General features: G+C 38.1%; 1 protein-coding gene across 1 annotated transcript in view; it reads right to left on the bottom strand.

Moving 5' to 3' along the window:
- Positions 1-21,559, bottom strand: part of TDRD3 (tudor domain containing 3) — a 115,326-nt gene extending 93,767 nt beyond the window's left edge. The window contains exon 1 of the mRNA XM_068929686.1: positions 21,381-21,559. Within this exon, the coding sequence (XP_068785787.1) occupies positions 21,381-21,421 (41 nt within the window). The 5' untranslated portion in view covers positions 21,422-21,559. The remainder of the gene's footprint in view (positions 1-21,380) is intronic.
- Between the last annotated feature and the right edge of the window lie 1,252 nt (positions 21,560-22,811).

Genomic DNA, 22,811 nt, shown 5'->3' on the forward strand with positions numbered 1-22,811 from the left:
CAAAGGTTCCTCAGGACCTTAAAGGATCAAAAATATCTTCTATATCCTAGGGCTCTTTAATTCACACTGGGCACAGTAAAACACTTTTGAATTAATCTACTAAAGCATTAAACCTAAAGCATTTCCCTTTTCCCCGCTTTGTGTCCCACTGACAAGCTGTAAACGCCTACCTAAGCAACACAGCATGGGATTCTGTCTTCATGTACGCTCAGACTGTGAGTAAGGACAGTCTTAGCATACAGGAAGACAGAATTGCTTACTGCTCAGCCTTATATTCTACTATTTCTTTGGTCTTTACGGGTTTCTTTAAGTTTCCACTCAACTTCACCTCCACAGAAATAAAAAAATTAAGTTACTCATGAGGCAATTCTCCTATTCCTCTCCACAAACATGATTGCCTCCACCTCTTTAGAGGGACTGACAGCCCTCTGACAGATCAAGAGTCACTTTCTGTACTTAGCAAGGCTATTAAGTTATTTGTCATTGTGAAGTGAAGGGGAGCTATTCAACTGACAACAGGAAATCTGACTTTCAGGTTCTTAAGACTGGTCAAATAGCCACCTAACCCAACATAAACCCACGCCTGCTTCAAATAACTTTGATTGCTGGATATATATGACATAATCCTGGGTCTGTGTGCTAACTACTGCAGTCAAAAACCTTCAGTGTGAAATCTTACCTTCATAGTTAGCTGTATAGTAACATTCACATCAAAAACTGTTCTTGATATGAGTGAAATTAATCTATACTGTGCTTTCTTAAGAGTATAAATTGTAATTGGTCTGAAACAACTGAGCTCCAATTCTGCCTTCCAGAGTTAACATGATAGCATATAACCAAAACCTATATAATATAAAATATATGTACATTCACAGCTCCATTTAGATTTATCAGTTTGGTAAGATGGAGTGGGTGGGAGTCAGGTAATTAATGAATGAACTATAGAGAAAACAAAGTGGGGAGAGGGATGAGAGAGACTAATACTTGAGATGCCCTGGTCCAGTAAGTCATCAATAACAGTGATTTCATAGCATAACAATACTTTGACTATTCCTTGATTAAATAAATAAATAAATAGAAGCATCTCTTTAAACTGCCCATATGATGGAAACTGTGGGCTTCAGTACAAAGAAATGTAAAGGACCCAGACAAAAAAGGGGTGTGAAATATACGGATGAACAACAAAGCTAGGAGAAGTTGGCCAAAAAAGTAAACTTGCCTCTGTTTTTTGTTTTTTTTAAATAACACTTCAAGTGGGGCCATTCATTTGTTTTGCTGACTGATGTTCTTTCAACAGTAATCAGAAAGGACATCCAGAAAGAAGAACGGAGAAACAATAAGTCCTTTTCTTCATTGCAGTAGGCAGCTAAGCAATATTACAGCCATTTTGTCAGATACCTTAATTGTTTTTTCATAATGATTCTCACACTGGTAATAAAACACAAATGTCTTTTGTGTATAAATATTCCAGGTACCCAACATTAATAGGCTTGTCATCTGAAAATTAGTGTCCATACAAGTTGAAAACATCAGGAAATAATTTCTGTGCTATCAAGAATAACAGATAGAAAGATGGAAGTTTGCAGTGGACAGCTGCTGCTAGAGTCTAAAAAGCTAAAAGCTCAAACAACAGTAATTCCAAGTCTTCTTGCTTGATAGTCGTTTGAGTGGAGTTAGAATGTTTTTAAAGGCTGGAACACGCTGTTACATCAGAAGACTGGGAATCTTGATATCTATTTAGTTTATTACAAATTAATTGACACTTAAAATTAATTGCAATTACATCTTTCTTTATGAACATTCCCCTCCTGCCCAGCTAACTCAGATTCTGCTTTCCTTACAGGTTTTAAGGACAGTTAAATTCCAATCTACTTCCATCTGACATGCTACGGGATAAACAGCTTCATACACAACTGCTCGTCATCTCTGCTACTTACGACAGGAGGTGGTAGAGAGAAAATTTAATTGATCAGCATAAATAGAGCAGTTAAGTTCTTCATTTCTGCTTTCTGATTCCCAAAGAGAACAGAGCTACACAACTAACTGAGTTAGTACAAGTCTTGCTGTCTCATCATAAAGACTGAGAAAAGGTAGAATTCACGATGCAAACTTCAGTAACACAGTTTTTCTTACTTTGAAGGCATTGCTCCAGTCAGGATGAGCTACACTGAAACTGTTATTTTCTACATCTCAGTAACAGTTGAAGCCCCATAAACTAAACAGTAAAAGGAGTCTTTAAAATCTAGTGATTTTAATCATTGTAGTCATTTTTATTTAGAATAAATTCTGATAAAATTCTTTCTGCAGCTCTTGAAATCATACCTACCTCAGAAGCCTCTCAGGAAATGGCTGCTTTCAACCTGCCTTGAATAGCAAACCTAGTTTCTGCCTCTAAAACATGAATGAAGGATTAGAAACACCCCACTGCAGCTGCACATTTTCGTAGCGACAATTAAACGCGGCAGATAATTGCACAATAAATAACATGGTGCACAAAAATTAGAATTCAAATCAGAACACTGCATGAACTTAGCATCCCTCCACAGCTTCCTAGCCAGGTATCCAAGCTTTCGCCTATTCCTTCTGTTGAAGTTGCTTCACTTATTAAAATACCCACAGTGACAAACAAAAGAATGAGAGTGACTCGTTAAGCCTAAGAGGTGACATGCTTGGGATGCAGAGCTAACTCTAAAGAAATTTGACTACTTATAAAAAGTGGGAGAGCATAAAAGAAGAAAGACTATCTCACCGTAGTATATAGTGGACCAAGCAGTCTACTGCTACAGGTGGTAGAATATACTATTCAAATCTCTATGGAAAACCGTGTTTATTTCACCTATATGGAAATACTCTAGCCCCTGAACTAATGACGGTAAGAGGAAACAGATACTTTTACCAGTTTTCTCCTTCTTCCTTTTAAGGGTTTTGAAGAAAGCAAACATTTTGCTTGGGGTCAAATACAACATTTCACATCAAATTTAGTTTCTTTATTTTTGTTTTAGTGAACAAATCCAAACGTTTTAAAAAAGCAGTTGAATTCAATTACCCTTAGAAAACAACAATTATATATTCATGCAGCCTGTCCAGCAGCCCTGTTACATCGGTGAACTCTAATCATGCAGGCCAATTTCAGCCAAATTTGACAGAGAACCAAAGGTCTCTGAGCCAATGACTTCCCTTAAGTTTCACAGAAAATGGCAGCTGGGTAGAAGCAAGACATACAAATTAGCTGTTGCACGGTGGAAAAGGGAAACAGAACTTGGCTTTCAACCATTTCAAGCAGCAGCAATCAACTGGTCAATTGAAGCACACACAGCTCCAAACCAGCCACAACACATGCTGACGCCTGCCAACCAGATGGGGACGTAGGAGGAAGCATAACATATTATGGAGCGGGAGAGAAGACAAGAAGGAAATGAGATATGACAGTACGCAGGTATTAGAGAGCATCAAGGGCACTGCAGCAGGCAGGCAAGAAGGTCTAAGGGGAAAGTTGACAATAACGAGTTTGGTTTTAGCACTGGAGGGCACAAATAAGTCTGAAGAAAACTACACTTTCTTAGTTCCATAGCTCTCAGAAGTTTGTTTTCAGCTTGCTTTTCATTTCATCAATAAAGTCAACTACTCATATGTTGCTAGGACTCAAAATTGGGATACTGACTTCCTTTAATATGCAAGTTACTTAAAGTTTATGCTCTACTATTCTAATAAGAAATAGTGAAATCAAGCACGCATCACAACATTTAGGAAGTAATATTAAGCTAAGCAGTCAAGTGCAAAATATACACCTGCATTCCTTTAAAATGTTTCTCAGTATATGATGGAGTGAGGACTGCAACAGGGCTTAAGATGCAGACAGATAAACAAGAAGCAACTGAGATAAGGCACCTCCAGAAAAAAATGCCTCTCAGCTGAGAAGCAGCAACCGATCACACTCTTCTGTTTAGAAGTCAAACAGGTATAACATCTCCAGAGAAAGATGGCATAATAAAACTAATCTTCTTACTTTGCATGTTTAACAGCCTAGGAACATATACATCCAGTCACCGAGTCTCACATAAGCATGTATAAGCTAAGCCCCAACTCACGTGTCTGCAAATGACTGTTCATAACCTTACGCTCACTATTCTACCCAGACTCCCAAATACCTCAAGGGCTAAAGGGCACCATATCAAAGACCATATAGTTGCAATTTTGAAACTCTTGGATGTAACTTACTGTGCACTATATTTAGCTTAATAAACTGTCAATTTGCTTTCTATTTTATTTTGTGGAATTAGTACCACATCTGCATCACACCACGTTTCTTCGGTCATTTTGTATTCTCTTCTATAATGACAGAGATTGAACAATAAAGACAGATGCATTGCAGATATATATTTTCTCTTTCTCCCCCTCCTTTTCAGATCACTTTTCTTAAACTTTCCCTGCTTCCAGGATCCTCTGCTCTCCATCCTCCTTCATACGACAATATTAAGTAGAATCAAAGATCCTGAACATCTTCCTTTTGAGGATTAACTACACAGAATAGGATTGTTTACTATGAAAAAGACTTAGGAGGGGATTTAAGTGATCTATATGGTCATGAGTGAAATCAATAAAAATGTAATAAAAAGGCATTGGTTGTTCATTGTCTGAATTAGCAAGTGACAGATTCAATAAACTTAAGAAAAAGAGTATTTCACACAACATATAGGAAATATCTTTCTTATGTATTTTGTGGCTGCTGAAATTTTACATGGTTTCAAAAAACAACTGCATAGATTTATGCAAAAAAAAAAAAAATCCATTTGATACAAAGAAAACATCCAGGTGAGAAAATGAACTACAAACATTTAAAAACTGGAAAGACATTCTGAGGAATTATCGTTGCATATTTGCCTCACTCTCAGACTCCTTGACAGGCACGAGCTGTTGGATGTGTTTGGAAACAGAGTATCGGGACAGAAACTTTGATCTGCAAAGCAAAGGACAGTGAGAGATCATCAGCTGTAGAGACTGAGCAAGGAACGCTAGGCAAGGGAAAAGAGATCAGCTTAAGATTTTTAGATCTGCAACAAAGCTCAAAACACTACTTCTGCATAAAATGAAGAAGAGGTCATTCATCTTTTGTGTTAGTCTCCAATTTGTAAATTTGATAAATCAAAAGTTTAAGTAGTTGTAAAACCAGAAAAGGTTTTCCAACAATGGTTCGTACTAAGAATTAGTACATGTGCTAAGGAGAATTTAAGAGTGGAAAATCCCTCACTTCCACCTATGAAGCTGCAAATAAAGACGGATATTTTTGTGTGAGAAATACTTGTTTTTGTTTTTTTCAAAGTAAGCCAGTATTTTTCAATTTGAACTCATTTTGGAAATCATTAAAGGATAATCTCAATAAGAAACAGTATACAAGTTTCAAGTAGCAATGTGATTTATCAAACATATTTTGTCACAAATGCTACAGATTAGTACTTTTGTAGTAATTACAAACATGTACAAGAAAAATTATTTCTTCAAAATATTCTTATTTGATATTTATTTTAGCTTATAAAATTTTAATACACAAACGTATACAGAATATTTTGACATCCTGCATTTCAAAAGTTTAAGCAAACTCTAAGAGACTGTTTAACTTAAAAATTGGTTACATTTTCACAGTAAACTATAAAATTATTTTATCTTTGTTCTTTACACTATTTAATGCAACAGTCAGCAAGTTATGAAGTGCATGAAACTAATGCTGATAAATGTTATCAATGTATGTAACAGTGACCCTCTACAGAAGATTTCTCAGTTTTTGAAAGGGTGATAATTGATTGGTAACTTCATCCTTTCAGGCAGAATTATATATTTAAGCTGTTACTGTTTAAAAAGTAAATTTTATTGTGTAACACATTTAATTTTATCATCAGTACTAACCTCCAGGCAAAACCTTTAAGGAAAAGTGAACGGAACACCATATACTAAAGGATGGAAACAGTTTTCCAGAAAAGTTTCCTGTGGAAAAACAAGTGAAGTATGTTCCAGAACTGACTTTTTAAAATATCACTCCTGTATTACCCAAACTGCCAAAAGGATGACTCAAACTACCCCTGTAAAAAGTAACAAAACCAAAATGGCAGTGGAATAAGCAACTATCGCTTTTACATACTGCACCTGTTATACCCAAACCCTATTCATGATATGATATGTACTACTAATGAAGTCATCATACACACAGAAATAACTCCACTAAGTGTAATTCTATAGCTATTACTTGATTGGGGGGCTGGGTTTTTTTTTTTTTTCTAATCCAAAGTGAATTTTACCCTACTTGAATACCTTCTGCAGAAAAAAACAACAATTTCCTGATTATAAATAAGAAGCAAGCCTACACAACTCTTACTATTTTTCTTATACATATATGTCATGCTAACCCAAAAGGAAGTCAATGCTCAATTTAAGACAATCCTTGATTTTTTAAGTTAAACTGCTTGGGGGGGGGGGGGGGGGAGAACAAGAAAAACATACTCATCTTCCTTTGGAGTAAATAGCACTACTTGAAACCATCCTCTTGTGGCTTCACTGAATGACTTCCACATCAAGCTAGAAATAACCCAAAGGGAAGCCTCCGTGCACTCTCACACGTGTGTCCTCATCACAATAAACTCCTCATTGCCTCACAATGTTCTTTTTTTTTTTTTTTTTTTTTGCACACTGTGCCAATTCAAGTTAAAAATTTGCACTGTAATTTCTTTTTACAGCTCTCGGTGCATTCTTTTTTGAGCTTTCAATTTATTTCCTAAAAATTTTCCATTTCACAATTCAGGATGTTTTTACCCTCGGGTACAGTGGGGATAGTCCCCTCTAAAGTTCTACAAATCTTGCTAAAAATGTTTGATTCTTATTTTCTCCTTAATTTTAACTAACATCATTAGAATTTATCTTTCTTTTCAGGAATTACATTAGGTTACAGAAACATAAAAACACAATTGCCATTTTGTTGAACTAATATTTCCATTTCATTTGTACTACCACTATTTCTTTATTCAAACCCTTTAGAGACCACTGGTAATAGCAACTGTTTTCTAGTGATTACAAGGCCAAGAACAAAGATATAAAAAGCAAGGATAAAGTTTGCATATTATAGTTATGATTATATTTTGCCCCTTTTGGTTATCAATGAAATTAACTTGCCAAAAGAACCATTAAAAAGATTCCTTACTGTCTTATACAAATCATGATACCTTTAGAGTAAAATTCTAAGTGAACAAGTGTATGCTAAAGTTATGAAACTAAACTCAACATAAAACAGACCTTTTTGAAAGCACCCTCACACCCAAGCACGAGAGGAAAAAGTGACTGGGAAAAAAAAATAAAAAGAAGTCATCGAGAGAGGAGACTCAGTCAACAGAACAATAAACTGAAAGTTAGACTGTTAGAAAAGCAGTGTTATTTTGGTTCAGGTGAAACGCTTGTAAAAAAAAATAAAGTTTCCGGGGTTAGGGCAAAGTTTTTAGGATCAAAATACCTGCAATCCGTTCTCTTATTTTTACCACAGTATACAAATAAGGGATTACACTAATTCACACTATTTTTATGTCATTGTACAGATACTTGACAAAGGATTTGAGATGCATGAACTAATATCATTAGTTTTACTAATGATAAACTCTGCTATGAATTAAATCACTTTTCAGCTGTCACTTTGTTCTGAAGAATCAAAACAAATGCAAATATACACTCTGTAAGAACACATTTCAGAACGTCTGTACCTTACTTAGCCAGCTATTTATTTAATATGCCTTGCTAGTATATCACATTTGCCATAAACAGACAGTACCTTATAACCTTTTCACCATACACCAGAATAGCTCACAGTGGCATAAATACGTCAAATTTATCCTAACATAATCACTTCATTAGAAGGTCTTAGTCTTATGTAAACTAAACCTTAAAAAAAGATGCACAACTCCTGCACAGGAAGAATATGACAGTGCTAATTTGGCAGGGGGAAATGGGGCTTGTGTATAAAAATACATGTACATATCAAGCATCACCATACTAATTCCTTGGCCAACAGGAAAATCGTGAAGCTCAGCAAAGATAAAAGCAGAGCTTGCAACAGTTCAGACAAGGGACTTGACCAGACAGGAGGCAGCTCTTGTGGTGCCTGGTGGACAACAGTTTGAATGGGAGTCAGTCCATACAATGGCAAACGCTTACGACTTATTCGGCTGCAAGACGGTAGCCAGCAAGTCAAGGGAAGTGATTATTGCCTTCCTGCCAGCACAAAGCCCCAGCTAAGAGAGCGTGACCAGTTCTGGGGCTCTCCAATATGAGAGGAGGCCTACAAAAGGCCACTAAGAGGTTTTGGGGAGCTGAAGGACATGTCATAGGGAGATAAGCCAAAGCAGTTGGTTGGTTTGTTGGGTTTGTTCAGCCTGAAGAAGAGTAGACACAAAGAGGATCTAATTTTCTCATACACACAATCTGAAGGTGGGTCATGGAGATGACAGAGCCAGTTCTCAGAGGCTTAGACTGAAATGACAAGGTGAAAGAGACACAGGTTGAAACTAGGAAAATTCCAATAGGACCTGAGGGGTAAAAACTTCCCAATGAGTGGTTAAGCACTGGAGCAGGCCACCTTGGAGCTATTCCAAGCTCACACGGACAAGGCCTTAAGCAAGCTGACCTAACCCAGGAACTAGGCCCATTTTGAGCAAGGGGGTGGGACTAGGAGGGCCTCCTCAGGGGCCCTCTTCCAAACTAAGTTTTTCTACAATATTTTGAATATCTCAAAAGAAAGTAAAATCTGGTATCTTTATAAGAAGTAATGTCCCAAAATGCTTTCTCATAGGAATTTTTTGTGCCTTCTTGCCACTAATGATGCTTCTAAGTTGATTTATTAAGGCTGAAATAAGTAATATGGTTAAAAGGCTATCTTTTCCATAGTCCAAGTATAATTTTAATCATTTTAATCACCTAATTTAGCTTATCAGCTGTATTCATGAAGGAGACAATTAATATTTCTCAATTCAAGCTGTAAAATCTCACTTTATCACCATACAAAAAACAGCACTGAACCATAAAACTACAAAATGAAACTTGGAAATACTATTAATTGATATTCTGTTATTAAAGCATGTCTTCCATATCAGTGTCAAAGACCTGGACTACTGCTAGTATGCTACTGAAGTATCTGCTTCAAGATACTTCAAATCAATTTCAGAAAGAATAAAGCTTAACATCTCTAATGTCTGCTAACTCAAAAGGCAAAATGCTAAGCAAACGCCTTAAGTTTCATTTGAAATATTTTAAAAAGAATTACATCCCCCAAAACAGCCGCTGTCATGGGTACTGTTCTTACAGAAATGGCTCTAACTAAGAAATAAAACTTTTGAAGACAACCTACTCACATCCCCCCTAAATATCAATACAAATAAACAATGAAACAACAAAAAGAAGTTACAACCCTCTCACTAGACAAAGGAAGAAAGATGAGTACTCACTACTGAAACAAAAAAATATATATGTTATAACTAAAGATGCTAAGCAGAAGATGATTTCATTTACAGCTGTGATCATCTATGCTTAAAACACACACATATACCTATTATTATACAATTTTAACTCAACACAGCAAGTTTTTCTGCCTAGAGAAAAATTATTTTCAACCCTGCTAAAGCAGGTTTCTTTTTACTCCACTTTATGCTAAAAACAGCTATTTCTACACACCATTAAAACTAGAGTCTTAGTTTATTCGGGAAAAATCACTGAAAGGAAAAAATGCAAAGACATACATACTCATGCAGTGTAAAAGAACATACATTAGAACTAAGACATTGCATTTCCAATGATTTGTTTGAAAAGCTTGGGGAGTGCCAGCAGATCCAGCAGTGTCAGCACTGCTTGTTGGCAATGACCAGAAGAAAATAACTGGCAACAGGTACACAGACTTGAAGATTTTTAAAACTTTAAAACAAAACAAAACAAAAAAGATTACTGTATTCTTCAATTTCATCTAGTATTAGAAAAATAAACAAACAAAAATACGCCACAGGCTAAAGGACTTCCAAGAGGTATTTCCAAGTTAGAGTTCATAAGCTGCATGTGCACTCTAGCACTATTATTCAAGCACTAAGCTGCCCATGGGTCTCCAAGACATAAGAAGGTGATCGGTCAAACGACTGCAAAATAAAGTTCAGTATCCATAAGCACAGTTAAAACATGCAATCAGAAGCATACTTTTACTTACCAGTAATATTTTTAATTAAAGTGCTTGTAGCTGTAGCGGTAAAGCATCACTAGAGCAAACACTTTTGTGAAGTTATTAAGAACTGAAGACCAGCTTGCACAAGAGAAAACATGCATTGCTTTTACAACAGTTTTGCTGGAATGACATTCACACAAAATTGGACTTGTAAACTAACCTATCTTAAATCTGATGTAGGAGTAAAAGAAAAGAGACTCTGACAAATTAAATAACAAATGACAATTTTAAAAGAAGTGCAACTAAATGGAAGAAAAGAGACAAGTATGAAAGATAAACTGTTAAGGAAGCTGATGCAATTAATACAAAGCAAGATCAAGGCACAGACAACAAACTTCTACAATAAAAATGGGAATAAATGGCTTTTGTCATTGCTGCTGCTATAAACAAAATGCAGAAACGTGGCAAGACAGCAGGAAATGTTCCCTTTTGTATGGCTTACTAAAACACTCTTTGAAATAACAAGCCAAAAAAAAAAAAAAATCAGGTCTCCCAGGAAGCTCCTTAACTATTAAGCTTTATTCTCTCATTCTGTGGTTCAATTAATATTTTCAATTTAGTATTTTAGCATTGTCATGTCACATTACCGAGGAAGAGAAAGAATTTGAATTTAGTGCTCTGCATCCTAACAGTCCAGGTAGAGGATAAAAAACAGGACAGCAACATACAGTCTTCATTCATCTGTTTTTTGAATCATGCTGAAATCCAAGCTTTAATTCCATTCCTTCACCTTTATTTACTAAGTCACAGGATTTTTTTTACTAGTTAGCCACTAAACGGCAGGGAGGGAGGGAAATCGATGTCATGTGCAAGTTTAATTCCAACCGCCTACTTATTATTATTGGCAGATTAAAAACTATTTTTAAGTTAAGAATCAAACAGCAATGTACTAATTATTCTACATACAATACATAATCTAGAGTTGTAATTGCAAGTTTTTTCCATTTCTTCATGTTATCATCATAAGACAACATAGTTAGGTTAGGAATTCAAATGTAAGATAAGAAAACTTGAGAGAGAGTGAACAAAGAAGTTGAAAAATAAGTTTTCTCTTCCCTTTTATTCCGCTTTCCCGAACTTACAAGAAAACTACTTTTTCCTTGGAAAATGCTGCTAAGGGATCGCCAAAATTTTTTTCCACCTCATAAAACTTGCAATATTCTTTCTGCCTGTCAATGGAGTTCAAGATCACAGTGAGCGTTAATCATGACTTGCTGTAATAAATGTGAACAAGTTTGAAAACTTGTGGATTGAAAGTGACCGAACTCAACACACTGAGAACAGAAAACACTCAAAGCTTTCCTACTGTGAGACGAGGGAGAGGGAGAGGGAGAGGGAGAGGGAGAGGGAGAGGGAGAGGGAGAGGGAGAGGGAGAGGGAGAGGGAGAGGGAGAGGGAGAGGGAGAGGGAGAGGGAGAGGGAGAGGGAGAGGGAGAGGGAGAGGGAGAGGGAGAGGGAGAGGGAGAGGGAGAGGGAGAGGGAGAGGGAGAGGGAGAGGGAGAGGGAGAGGGAGAGGGAGAGGGAGAGGGAGAGGGAGAGGGAGAGGGAGAGGGAGAGGGAGAGGGAGAGGGAGAGGGAGAGGGAGAGGGAGAGGGAGAGGGAGAGGGAGAGGGAGAGGGAGAGGGAGAGGGAGAGGGAGAGGGAGAGGGAGAGGGATTTTATGTAATGACCAACTTCCCAAGTTGGAAATCATTTCACGCTACACTTTGAAGACTAACTTTCACTGCTAAACAAACCCAAACTATGGCATTGATACAGCCACTTCCTTCACTTATCTTTATTTTCACAGTTACAAAGAACAAATCTGATATTGGTTTTCATCAAAAATAGATCACAGTTGCAAATAGCATTCAACAAGTGAGAGTTGCAAAGAGGAAGAGGACAAGTACTTGCCACAAGGAAGAATTTCAAGTTGTTTATTAAACTAGCTGAACTGCAGCTCTCAAGTCTATCAATAATTACTTATGTATATTACACAGATGCATATCCATGTATTATATATGTCACATCTAAAAAACACTCTGAAGGCAATGAATGCACTCATTACACATTCCATTCTCCAAAAAGTGCAACTTGATAGATCTCATTTTTTTACATAAGGCTCCTCTCAGCACTCCCTAGCAGCTCAACACTTCAACCCAAGATAGGCCTCATTCAGATATCACTAATTGCACAAAATCAGAACCAGCCCCTTGAAAATTACTCTCTTTTCTTCAGCTCCTTCATTTACTCCTTTTTGCTTCTATTCCTCCTCAGTTAAATGAAAACTGAGGCACTTGCAAGTACTGCCAACTATAAAACACAAAGTGTTCCAAGAAGTTGAAAAAAGTAATGCTTTTTTCAGTAACAGTAATTTAGAATGAAACACCTTTGCCTTGTATTTAAAACTTTCTTGGTACAATATTACAATTTAACAAACAAAAAAGAGGATGGTCCAAGAATATCCAGGAAGCTTAACTGCCCTGATGCCTTTGAAAGTCTCCCCCACTCTCACTGTACAGTGACCCTAATTGTAATTATGGTAATGCTACTCAAAAGAAAGAAGTGTAAATATTCTTCCATAATAAAGAGCCTGTATGTATTATTGCTGGATAGAACAGATAAAGATGAATCATTTAACTGTTGAAAGTATACTGTCATCAATATCGAGAAGAGTTAAATAAGTGATTGCATGTTTTCCTAAATTGTGAAAATATATTAATGCAGCTGGTAAGGATTCTGCATACTTATAGCTCATGTTTTAATGATATATCCTGATTTGCATCTATAAAATTATTTAAATACTGTGATAAACACAAAAGATTTCTTACAATAGTAAAAGAATACAAGATAATGAAACTTTAATAGATTGCAAACCATTTTAATATGAGTCAATAGAAGAGAGACTTAGTGATAAGCATGCCCACTAGTACCCAAGAGTAAGAGCAGCTACACAGGAGTCACTTTTCCAGCTAACATTCAGAGACGCATCCAAGACAATCTTGCTAACTCCAAACTTTCAGCAAGTGACACGGCTATAACGCAGCTAGTAACAGCTCCAGCAGTCAGAAAGCACTGAGCAAACAGTCTTGCAGGCTTTGCTCTTTGAGAAGATCTGATATTCCCACACACAGCAATTTGACATACAAAAGTCACGACGATAAAAGAGGGTTTTCTTTCTTCATCTAATGAAATTCATTAAATTGTTGGTGAGATATAAGCTGTCAGTACCATTTCTCACTCACATTTCCTCAGGAAAACGTTGGCAACCAATCTTAAACTGAATTCTAAGCCTGAGCCCAAGCCAGGGAAACAGCTGCCACTGCACTAAGAATAACTTGGAACTGTCTGAGCACACGTGCCTTTTTCGTCTTCTGGCTTCCCTCAATGGCTTTTATTCAGACATGACAACACAAGAAGCTCACAGTCATTCCTGGAGCACTATGTGAGACAAACAATGGGAAAGAAAAAGTCAGTCTTAACCACGCTTGCCCTACAGTGTTCTCTGTCAAATAAGCAATTTCAGTAGTCCATTTTCTAAGTCTAAACAAGTCTTCTCCTGCTGTCAGTTAATATCATTACTCCCGTTTCTAACAACTGTGCTACATTTCTTAAAGTAAAGGGTCCAAAAGGATGCCATTCTAAGTTCTTATCATGCTTCAATTACTACCAGAATTACAGAAATTATTTAAGCTAGTAACTTTTTTTTTCTTAAGAGTGCAAAGTGGCTAACTCAAAGGTTAGATGTCACTTTCAGAGCTGTTCACTCTTCCTTAAGTCTGATACCTCATGAATACGCATTAACTATGAAAAATGTGATTAGAAACACTCTCATACTATTCATCCGCCATACAGCCTTTTCTTCATTCTGTGAGCTGTACCAGAATTATCTTTAATGGCATTAAATATACTTCTTTTACTCACCCCCTCCCCCAAAATCACACACAGGAGACATCCTACTCTTTAAAACATGAGGAGCATGGTGAGCTTGGAGAATCAGTCTTTAAATCTGTCTCAATTTTACTATTATGAGCATCACAGAACAAGTAAGCCATTAAATAATTAACTAACACATAGGTTATTTTCAAATCTAAGATTTCTAGTAGTAATTCTATCTATTAAATTAAGCTTCAAGATGTCTTTGTATCACTACATGCTCCCATATGTATCATTTACATTAACATGTAAAGTGGTATTTAAGTAAAATATGCACATATTAAAAAAAAAAAAAAAGCTGAACATCTGTTTGTTATTGGTATATATAAGAGCACCCCACTGCAAATCCTCCAGGTATCCTCCCCTCAACCTGTTGCTCAGGACTGAGGATTCTGAAGCAAATAGTGTCCAAGCAGAGCCAAAGCCTGTCTTGAGAGTTTCACAGAATGGTTTCAGAGTGCACAATCTCTGCAAAGAGCTCTCTCCTGATACCTCCTTCACCTATATCAAATATCTAGTCCAGAATCCTCAGATTTCCACTTTCTATAAGGTATGCATTGTCTGATTAATAATTTAAATCTCCAGGAACATTAAGTTTAAACGACCTCTGCTTTTACTTTTGTTCACATCATAAGATACTAACACCTAGGAAAAAGCAGACTTCTTAAACACATTGCTGCTTTTAACTCACTCTTCCATTGGAAGTTCATCTGGCTTTACTGGTTTAAAAAAAAAAAAAAAAAAAAAAAGTCAAGCATGCTGCCATTCCATTCTGCCCAAGTCTTTCTCTCAAATCTGTACCAAGATCACATATTTTAATTTTACCTTTACAACATCATAGGAGGGAAGAGGTAAATTTGCCCAAAGTGGTCAATTACAATTGTGTAACAAGCTCCATCCATTCACCTCATTTAGATGATGATATCAATTAGTTTATCAATAGACAAATCAACATAAAATATTACAAAATTCAGAAGGTATCTTCAACTCAGAGATAACGTACACTCTTTAATATAAGGTCAAAGAGCATGTGGATAAAGAGGCAGAATGAAGGAAAGTACTACCTCATTGAGTTAAATATAGTAAATAACACCTGCCTTAATAAACCATTTGCATCTCAAAAAGAAGGCAAAGCCTATGAGTTACAAGGCTAAGTAAATAACTTTTGAAAGGAAACTAAGTAACTTCAAAAAGCAAACTAGCAACAGAAAGTTTATGTGTTGCTGTAGAATGCATTTATCAAAGAGAATCAACCTGAGACACACCATATGATGAAAAGCAAAGGTGGATGTTAAGAGAAGGTCTGCAATGATTTAAAGAACTCTCAACTTTCAGCTTTAAAACTGTTTTAAGTAGACTACATATTTTGTATTCATTTCCTGAGTAAAGAGTTCACAGTAGCAACCTTCTTCATTCAAAGTCAGAACAGTTCTATGAACAAAGGAAACCTTAAACCCGTCTTTCAGCTTCCTAGCACATTACTCAGAGAAACCAGGAGGTAAAGGTTGTGTCCCCAAGAAAGATTCATAAACTGATCCGAGAGCTGGCATAACAAGGCAAGAGAAGGAGAGGCCTTTCCAGCAACTAATAAAAACCCAGAGGCTGAGATGTAGTAAGGCAACTGAAACTACACTCAAGACCGAGTCCATAGGGGTCTGTCACACTTGCTTCTTCTTTTCTCTTTGTCCCATTACTTAAAAGTCCCGTTCCTTTCTCTCCAAGTTCCCACTCCCGCTCCTCCCCCATTCCAATCAAGAGGAGAAAATTCTTCCCTCAGTAAAACTATAGTGTGAAGATAAAGACCTATAACAAAAATAAGAACAGAAAGGGTGGATGTGTTTATCTGATCTTGGACCTTCCTCCAAGAGTTGGGTAGAAGCAGGTGACATGGGCAAAGAATGCAAGATATGGGCAAATATAGAGAGAAATGCTTGGAATGAGTCCTAGCTTCTAGCAATTTTAGAGCTAGCAGCTGCATTCCACCACAAAGTTCAGTATTCAGTGCATCTATCCCTACCCGATTTTGTCTAATTACTATTTTAACCCATTTATATTTTTCTGCTCCATAATATTATGTGGCAATTGAGTTCCACAATTTAATTACACGTCGCTGGAACAGCTACTTAAGTTTTCATCAGGTAGCGTGTTTAATTCAATTCACTGGCTGGCCTAATTCTTGTACTAAGAAAAACAGCTATCCTTGCTTTCTTTTCATCATTTCTACATGATCTATGGTTTTATAGACCTCTTTTACCCCTCCCCTTATACTTCTGTTTTCCAAACTAACGACTTTCATCCTCCCCAGTAAAGATGTCCACACCTCCGATCCAATGTCTCTCTTCTTTTACACTGTCTATGAAACCCTTGCTGTATTGGGACGATTCCACTAGTGCACACTGTTCCAAGATTTTAACACGCTATTGATACACATAAAGAACAAAATAATTTGTTAGGCTATTATGTCTTTCTGAATAATTCCTAACAGCTCTGTGATCACTGTCCTTTTTTGAGTAGCATTATATTTAGAGTTCATCATTGTTTATACTGGTTTGCATTATTTTCCCTCCATGTGCCTCACTGGCATTCATCAAAACTGAACTATGCTTGCCATCTGAAACCAGTAGGCAATGGTATGATAAGATTCTTCTTCAATTATAAAGTCAGTTTACATTTTACTAACCTGAACATATCAGTAAACTGCTATGGTGCCACAATACTGTCATTCCTTAAGAAATTCATTCAATATGAAAAAGCCTTAGAACCCAGCAGAAATCCACTGGTAACTTTTTTCCATCATGAAGCAACCACTTATTTTCTTTCTCATCTTTTAACCAAGTATACACAGGATAACCTTCCATCCTCCTCAATAAAGCTTCTTTAAGAAACTTTGATCAAGGTCCTTGGTCAAATATTTTTCGAAAATGCAAGAGTACTATAATAATCAAATCTTAGCTACGTGGTCACTGGCCCCTTCAAACAATTCTGATGGCTGATTTCCCTCTGCACAAGTCATGGAAGTTTGCCATCTCCTCCATTACATTTATTCAAGGGACTGATAATACCCTTAAAGTAGTTATCAATTTTACCTGAACTGTCTGACTTACTGACCTTTACTTTTACAGATAATACAAAATTAAAACAGTATCATATTAGCTATCTTCCATTTCTCTCTTACCAATAATAGCTTAAATTAATAGATTAAAATACTGTTAGCAAGAATGCAAGAAAAGCTCTACTGAGACAGGCTAATGGTTCATCTAGCCCAGTGTTCTGCCTCCGACAGCAGAGAGACTCTTTTGGAACAGCTTAAGAGCCCAGTCACTTCCTGCAGTCTGCTCCTCTCGCACTCACGCAAGAACCTCACAACCAGCAGATTAGGTTTATTAGAGGACACATCACTTTCTATTCCCTTTAAAAATCTGTTTATAGGCTTCCTGTATATAAAATAGCGCAATTCCTTCTTAGCCTGCTGATAAAATTTGCCTCCAAAACCTATGTGGCAACAAATGCTGCACCTTTACCATCATTGTGTAGAAATATTTTGTTTCACACTTTGAAACTAGTATGCTACTAGCTTAGTAAGTGCTTCCTGGTTCTAGCGTGGCAGAATTCAGTGAGCAACAATGTTGCAGGATTTGGTGAATAATAGTTTTATAGTCCTCTAACCTACCGCTCCCCGATTAAACAAACCTCACTAAATCTTCCACCTTTGGCTTTCTCTCCTGCAGTTCAAGGAGTTCCAAACATGTCAGTCTCCCAGAAGAGAGCTACTCTATCATAGCTCCCTCATCAGCCCCTTCCGTCTCCTTAATTATTTCAGTTATCCTTCTCTGTAACTTTTTAACTATTAAGTACATTCATATCCTAGTTTCTTTGAAATCCTGGGAAGATTCCATCTGATTCCACTAATTTGCTACTTAGTAACTTCTTTAAAACAAACAAAAAAAAAAATCTGTATTAGTTTCTCAAACTTATTTCCCTAAACAGAAGGGACAATATTGGACCTTCTCAGCTCCTCCAGAGAGAAAATGGTAAATATACACGGATATATATGTACACACACGCACACAACAAAGAAACACTGTTCTAACAATCCATCACTCCTGATCCAGCAAGAATGCAAATCAATCACGCCAGACAGCGTGGGATACACCTTGATAAAAGAACGCAACTACGCAGCCCTTGGTTTTCTACTGTAACTTAGTGATTTTACAGTACCAACTAAATGCCATAAACCATATTGGTAGGTCATTGCAGGAGTGTCATAAATCTCAAAACAGAGATGCACCTCTCCTGTGAATCACTGGGTTATCCCTGTATCTAGGGAGCATTTGTTATCCAGGCTGGGCTGGATATCCCCATAAATGTTTGTTATCCCCATAAATGTTTGCTAATTAAAAAAGAGAGAGTTAATACACTTCCATTCCAAGACAGAATATTTTTTCACTACAAAGTAATACAAACACACTCCATTTAATTTCTAAAAGTGCAGCCAATATCACATTTGGATATACAACATCTAAGGTACAGTGTACGAAAAGAACTAGCCTCAAAAAATGTGTGCTTTTTAAGACTTTTTAAGACAGCTGTCTTAAAAAGTCTGCAAGGACATCTCCTCCTCTTCAGGAAAACTACAGTTCTGTTCACAAACTACAGGGGTCTTCTACCTGTTTTCATGAAATACCTCCCCCCCCCCAAAAAAAAAAAAAAACCTAGGTTCTCAGAATTAGCTGTCACTGTTAAATTTACTATGTAGGGAACTCTGGTAAGTTCTTAAAAATGTAACTAATATACTGAAACAAATTGAAAAAGCAAACAATACAAATTTCTACACAAACTTATAACAGATGACTAACAACAGGTGTTTGAAAAAAGTATATTATATTGCATTAACTATACTATGTCACTGCTTTACCTGGAAAAAAAACTTTATATTCAGAGATGCAATAAAAACTAATTGCAAAAATCCACATAAATGAGTGTCTATAGTAACTTTTCTTATCTTTTATAAGAAAAAAATATATGTATCTTCTATCTACAAGACTTACTGTAATTGAATTAAAAGTGACAGCATCTCACAAGCTAGCAGATTTGCAACTATGAAACAATAGTTTCTTATTCTGCTCTGGTGCTTCAGTTGTTTTTGTGGGGATAGACTATGATGTATAAACTCAGCTTCAGTTTTTGCATTAAGAAACATACCATCTGACATTGAGGAGAAACCAACAATGGAAAGAAATTGGTACTGAACATGATTTACCTGCAAGCATAGATCAGAAACATACATTAAGTAACACAACTGAAGGCTTACTTCCACATGTATTATAGACTTTAGGATCTGCTACTAATACTAAGAGGACAGCAAAGTCACAAACATAACCGCAAAAGCAAAACAGTTAAAAGCATACATGTCTAGATTACTAAAGTACCTGAACACTTGTCTAAAGAATATTTCTGATGCATTATTTCTTTTTCCCACTCCACCTCACTTTCCTCAGAAGTGCAAGTGCCCATTTCCCTTTCCTTTCTGCTACCCTTCCCAACGAAACTAGGTCAAGGCATAATTCCAACAGATCTAGTAATCAGCCCACTACTCGCCTGATCATCTTTCAGTCACTGTGTTTTTGGCTCACACCCTGCAACTTTGTAAGAATAATGAGTGATTAATAGCCATTAACAATATACATCCCCAAAAGAGAAAGGCAAACAGTGCAGAATTACATAGACCATTTCAGATGTGCCTCGTATACGTACTACCTAAAAGCAGTTTAACAATGGCATTCATTAAACCAGCAAAGTAGCAACATCTACTAATTGAAAGTTGTGCTATAAAATTTTGAATATATAAAAGGAAACATGAAAAGCATAAGTTTGTAAGTTATTTTACGGAAAGCCTTCTCCTTTTTGGAGAGTAAGGAGTATGGAAAATGGAATAAGCTAGTCTTATGAAAATGAACATAAGTAAGTAACTGATTGTTTCCATCCACCCGCAGCCAGTAATCACTGGATTACACTGAACTTTATATACCATTAAAGCAACAGTATTTTTGAAATGTATGATACAGTTATCCAAGAAACAGACCTAAAGACCTTATTTGTTTTCAATCCGATTAGTATTATCACAAAACTATTCTGTGAAAATTAGCTAAAGTAAAATTGTAACAGCAGAAAGGTAACAGATTAGCATATTAACAGAAGTTCCTCCATATGCTTTGTTTTAATCCAAATTTGAAAGAAGCCATTTCAAGTGTATGACCATAAAAGCAACAACTAAAATATGATGCTTGTTTTAATCTTTTATGTAAGCCATAAATGAAAGCACTATCCAGTAAAACCGCCAAATTAAACTAAAAGCACAGAAATAAAACTATCCCCAAACACCATTGGAAATAATGATACTTCTCACAACTTAAGAGGTTTTCTCAACACAATCAAAATAAATTGTTTTGTGACTTGGTCCTTAGCAATGAGCTTTTGTTTTGGGGGAAAAGAATGGCAAGCTGTTGAGGAGAAGCAGCAAAGTGTTGATCAATAAGGGAATTATATCGATCAATAAATCGTCCAGTTCTGGTCAACAAGCCAAAACACCTCTAGGCTAGCAAATAACATGGACAGTTTGCACTAGATATTTGAAAACAACTACCCCAAACTTAAGCGTTTTGTTCCCAAAGAGATAAGGTATCCAACGATTAGCCTCGACTAGAAGGGATGAGGACTTGGATTCAAGCCTCAAGTGCGCATTTAACCGGCTCTGACTCCACTTGCTCCAACTTATCTTCTTTACCCAAAGGGTCCCAGCCAGCACGGCCCAATTAAAAAAAACCACAGCACTGCCAAGAGGCTCCGGGCCTGCTCGCCTCTGAAGCGGAGCCCAGGGGAAGGCAGCTGGCGGCGGCGCGCTGCAGCTCAGCGCCAGAGCCGGCGCCACCAGCCCAGCTGCGCCCGCACCGCCGGGCCCTGGGAGGCCGCGCGAGAGACAAGCCTGGGCAGGGGCATAATGTCACCCGGCCCCTTTCTCGGCGCTTCCTGAAAACAAGCATGCGCTTACAAAACTAAATTTAAAAAATGAAGAAAAGGAAAAAAAGGAAAAACCCAGACTCCCTCCCCCCTCCAAATCCCACACCGCTGCTGGTAGGGCCGCCCCGGCATGGCGGCAGGCCGCGCCGAGGCCTAGCGCAACCGGGCGCCCGGGCCGGGCCGGGTCGGGTCGGGCCGCGGCGCCGCCACTTACCAGCCCGCCTCCGAGAGCGCGGCCCGCGTCCCGTCGGCCATGGCGCCTCCTGCCGCCGCTCCGCACCAAGCTCAGCGCCGCCGGGCCGCGGGGAGGGGGGGCCGGCTCACCGGCGGTGGCGGCGGCAGCTGCGGGGAAGCGCGGGCGCTGTGGGGGCCGCTCGTTCCCCCGCCCCGCGGCCTCTGCGGGCGCGGGGCCCGGCCAGCTCTCCGGCCGGGGCGGTCGAGGGACACAAGGAGGGAGGGAGGGAGACGACAGCGGCGGCGGCGCACACGGAGACGAACAAAGCCCGCGACCGGCGCCAGCGCCGCTCCCCGCCCCTGCGCGGCGACTCGCCCGCCCACCCGCCATGAAGCCGCTGCCGCCATGACGGAGACGGGAAAGCGCCAGGGCCCGAACTGGCGCCGCGGGTCCTGCCTGCGGCCTGGCTCCTCTTGAGCGGGAAGCCTTTGTTTTAAGCTTATTCCGTCTATCAGTAAATAGGGGTAATGCCACTCAGGAAAAAAAAAAAAAAAAACAGGCAAAGCCAAAAGTCTTCTCGATATCCTCAGGGTGATGAGAACTGGGCTTTTAGAGCGACGGACGTGACTTTTCGGAAGGGAGCATGTTCCTGTGGTTTCTTTTAAGTGCTTTCCTTTTTAAGTTTCTTTCTGTGCTTCTTTTAAACATCTAGTTTTCTGAACTGCCTTTTAATGGGAATTACGTTTTAAAAGAACGGAGCTGCTGTAGTATCCCGTTCCTTCCAGTAACAATAGCAGGGGATGGGAGCGCTGCTTTCCCTTTTGCTACCTGCGCCAGCGGTCAAAGACCTTACCGGAGCTGAGTGGCAGTACATCACAAATTAAGAAAGTCCCAGCCCTAGTCCCGGTGCTCAGGATAATCAGGATAACTGAGGTGCTCATGACAGTGACTTTCCAAAAGACACTTAATATTAGCATGTCAACAGCATCCGGAAACTTTTATAACTAATCACTGCCAAATACTAATTTTCTTTTCTGAGTTTCAAAAATCTAGCTACCTGCTCCATTCATCTATGTTAAGGTGCGTTTTTCTCCATGGGATCATTCTCATCCCTGGAATGTTTTCATTTTCATGCAGCATCTTCAAGCCAAAGCTTGCTGTTTTTCTCTTCCGATCTACCTGAAAACCCGTCTTTAGTGTATTGTCTAGAAGTCACCCACGGCAGAAGTTATACGCATTGTAAGCCGTCACCTCTGCTGTGCTGGTCAACACTAGTCACTTTTTTACTGCGTCCCGCTCATTCTTCCTGGGTTGTATTCTCTTTCCTGTTGTGCAGATTGTACACTCTAACACAAAGGTTTTATCAGTAGCAAATAATGTATCCTGAAAGGCTGCTGTTTTTCTAAAAGTTAGGCATCTTTTCCAAATCATTTAATAATTATATTTTTAAAAAAAGAAGAAAATCATATA

Source organism: Struthio camelus, chromosome 1 (genome assembly GCF_040807025.1).
Source record: "Struthio camelus isolate bStrCam1 chromosome 1, bStrCam1.hap1, whole genome shotgun sequence".
Classification (NCBI taxonomy): Eukaryota; Metazoa; Chordata; class Aves; order Struthioniformes; family Struthionidae; genus Struthio; species Struthio camelus.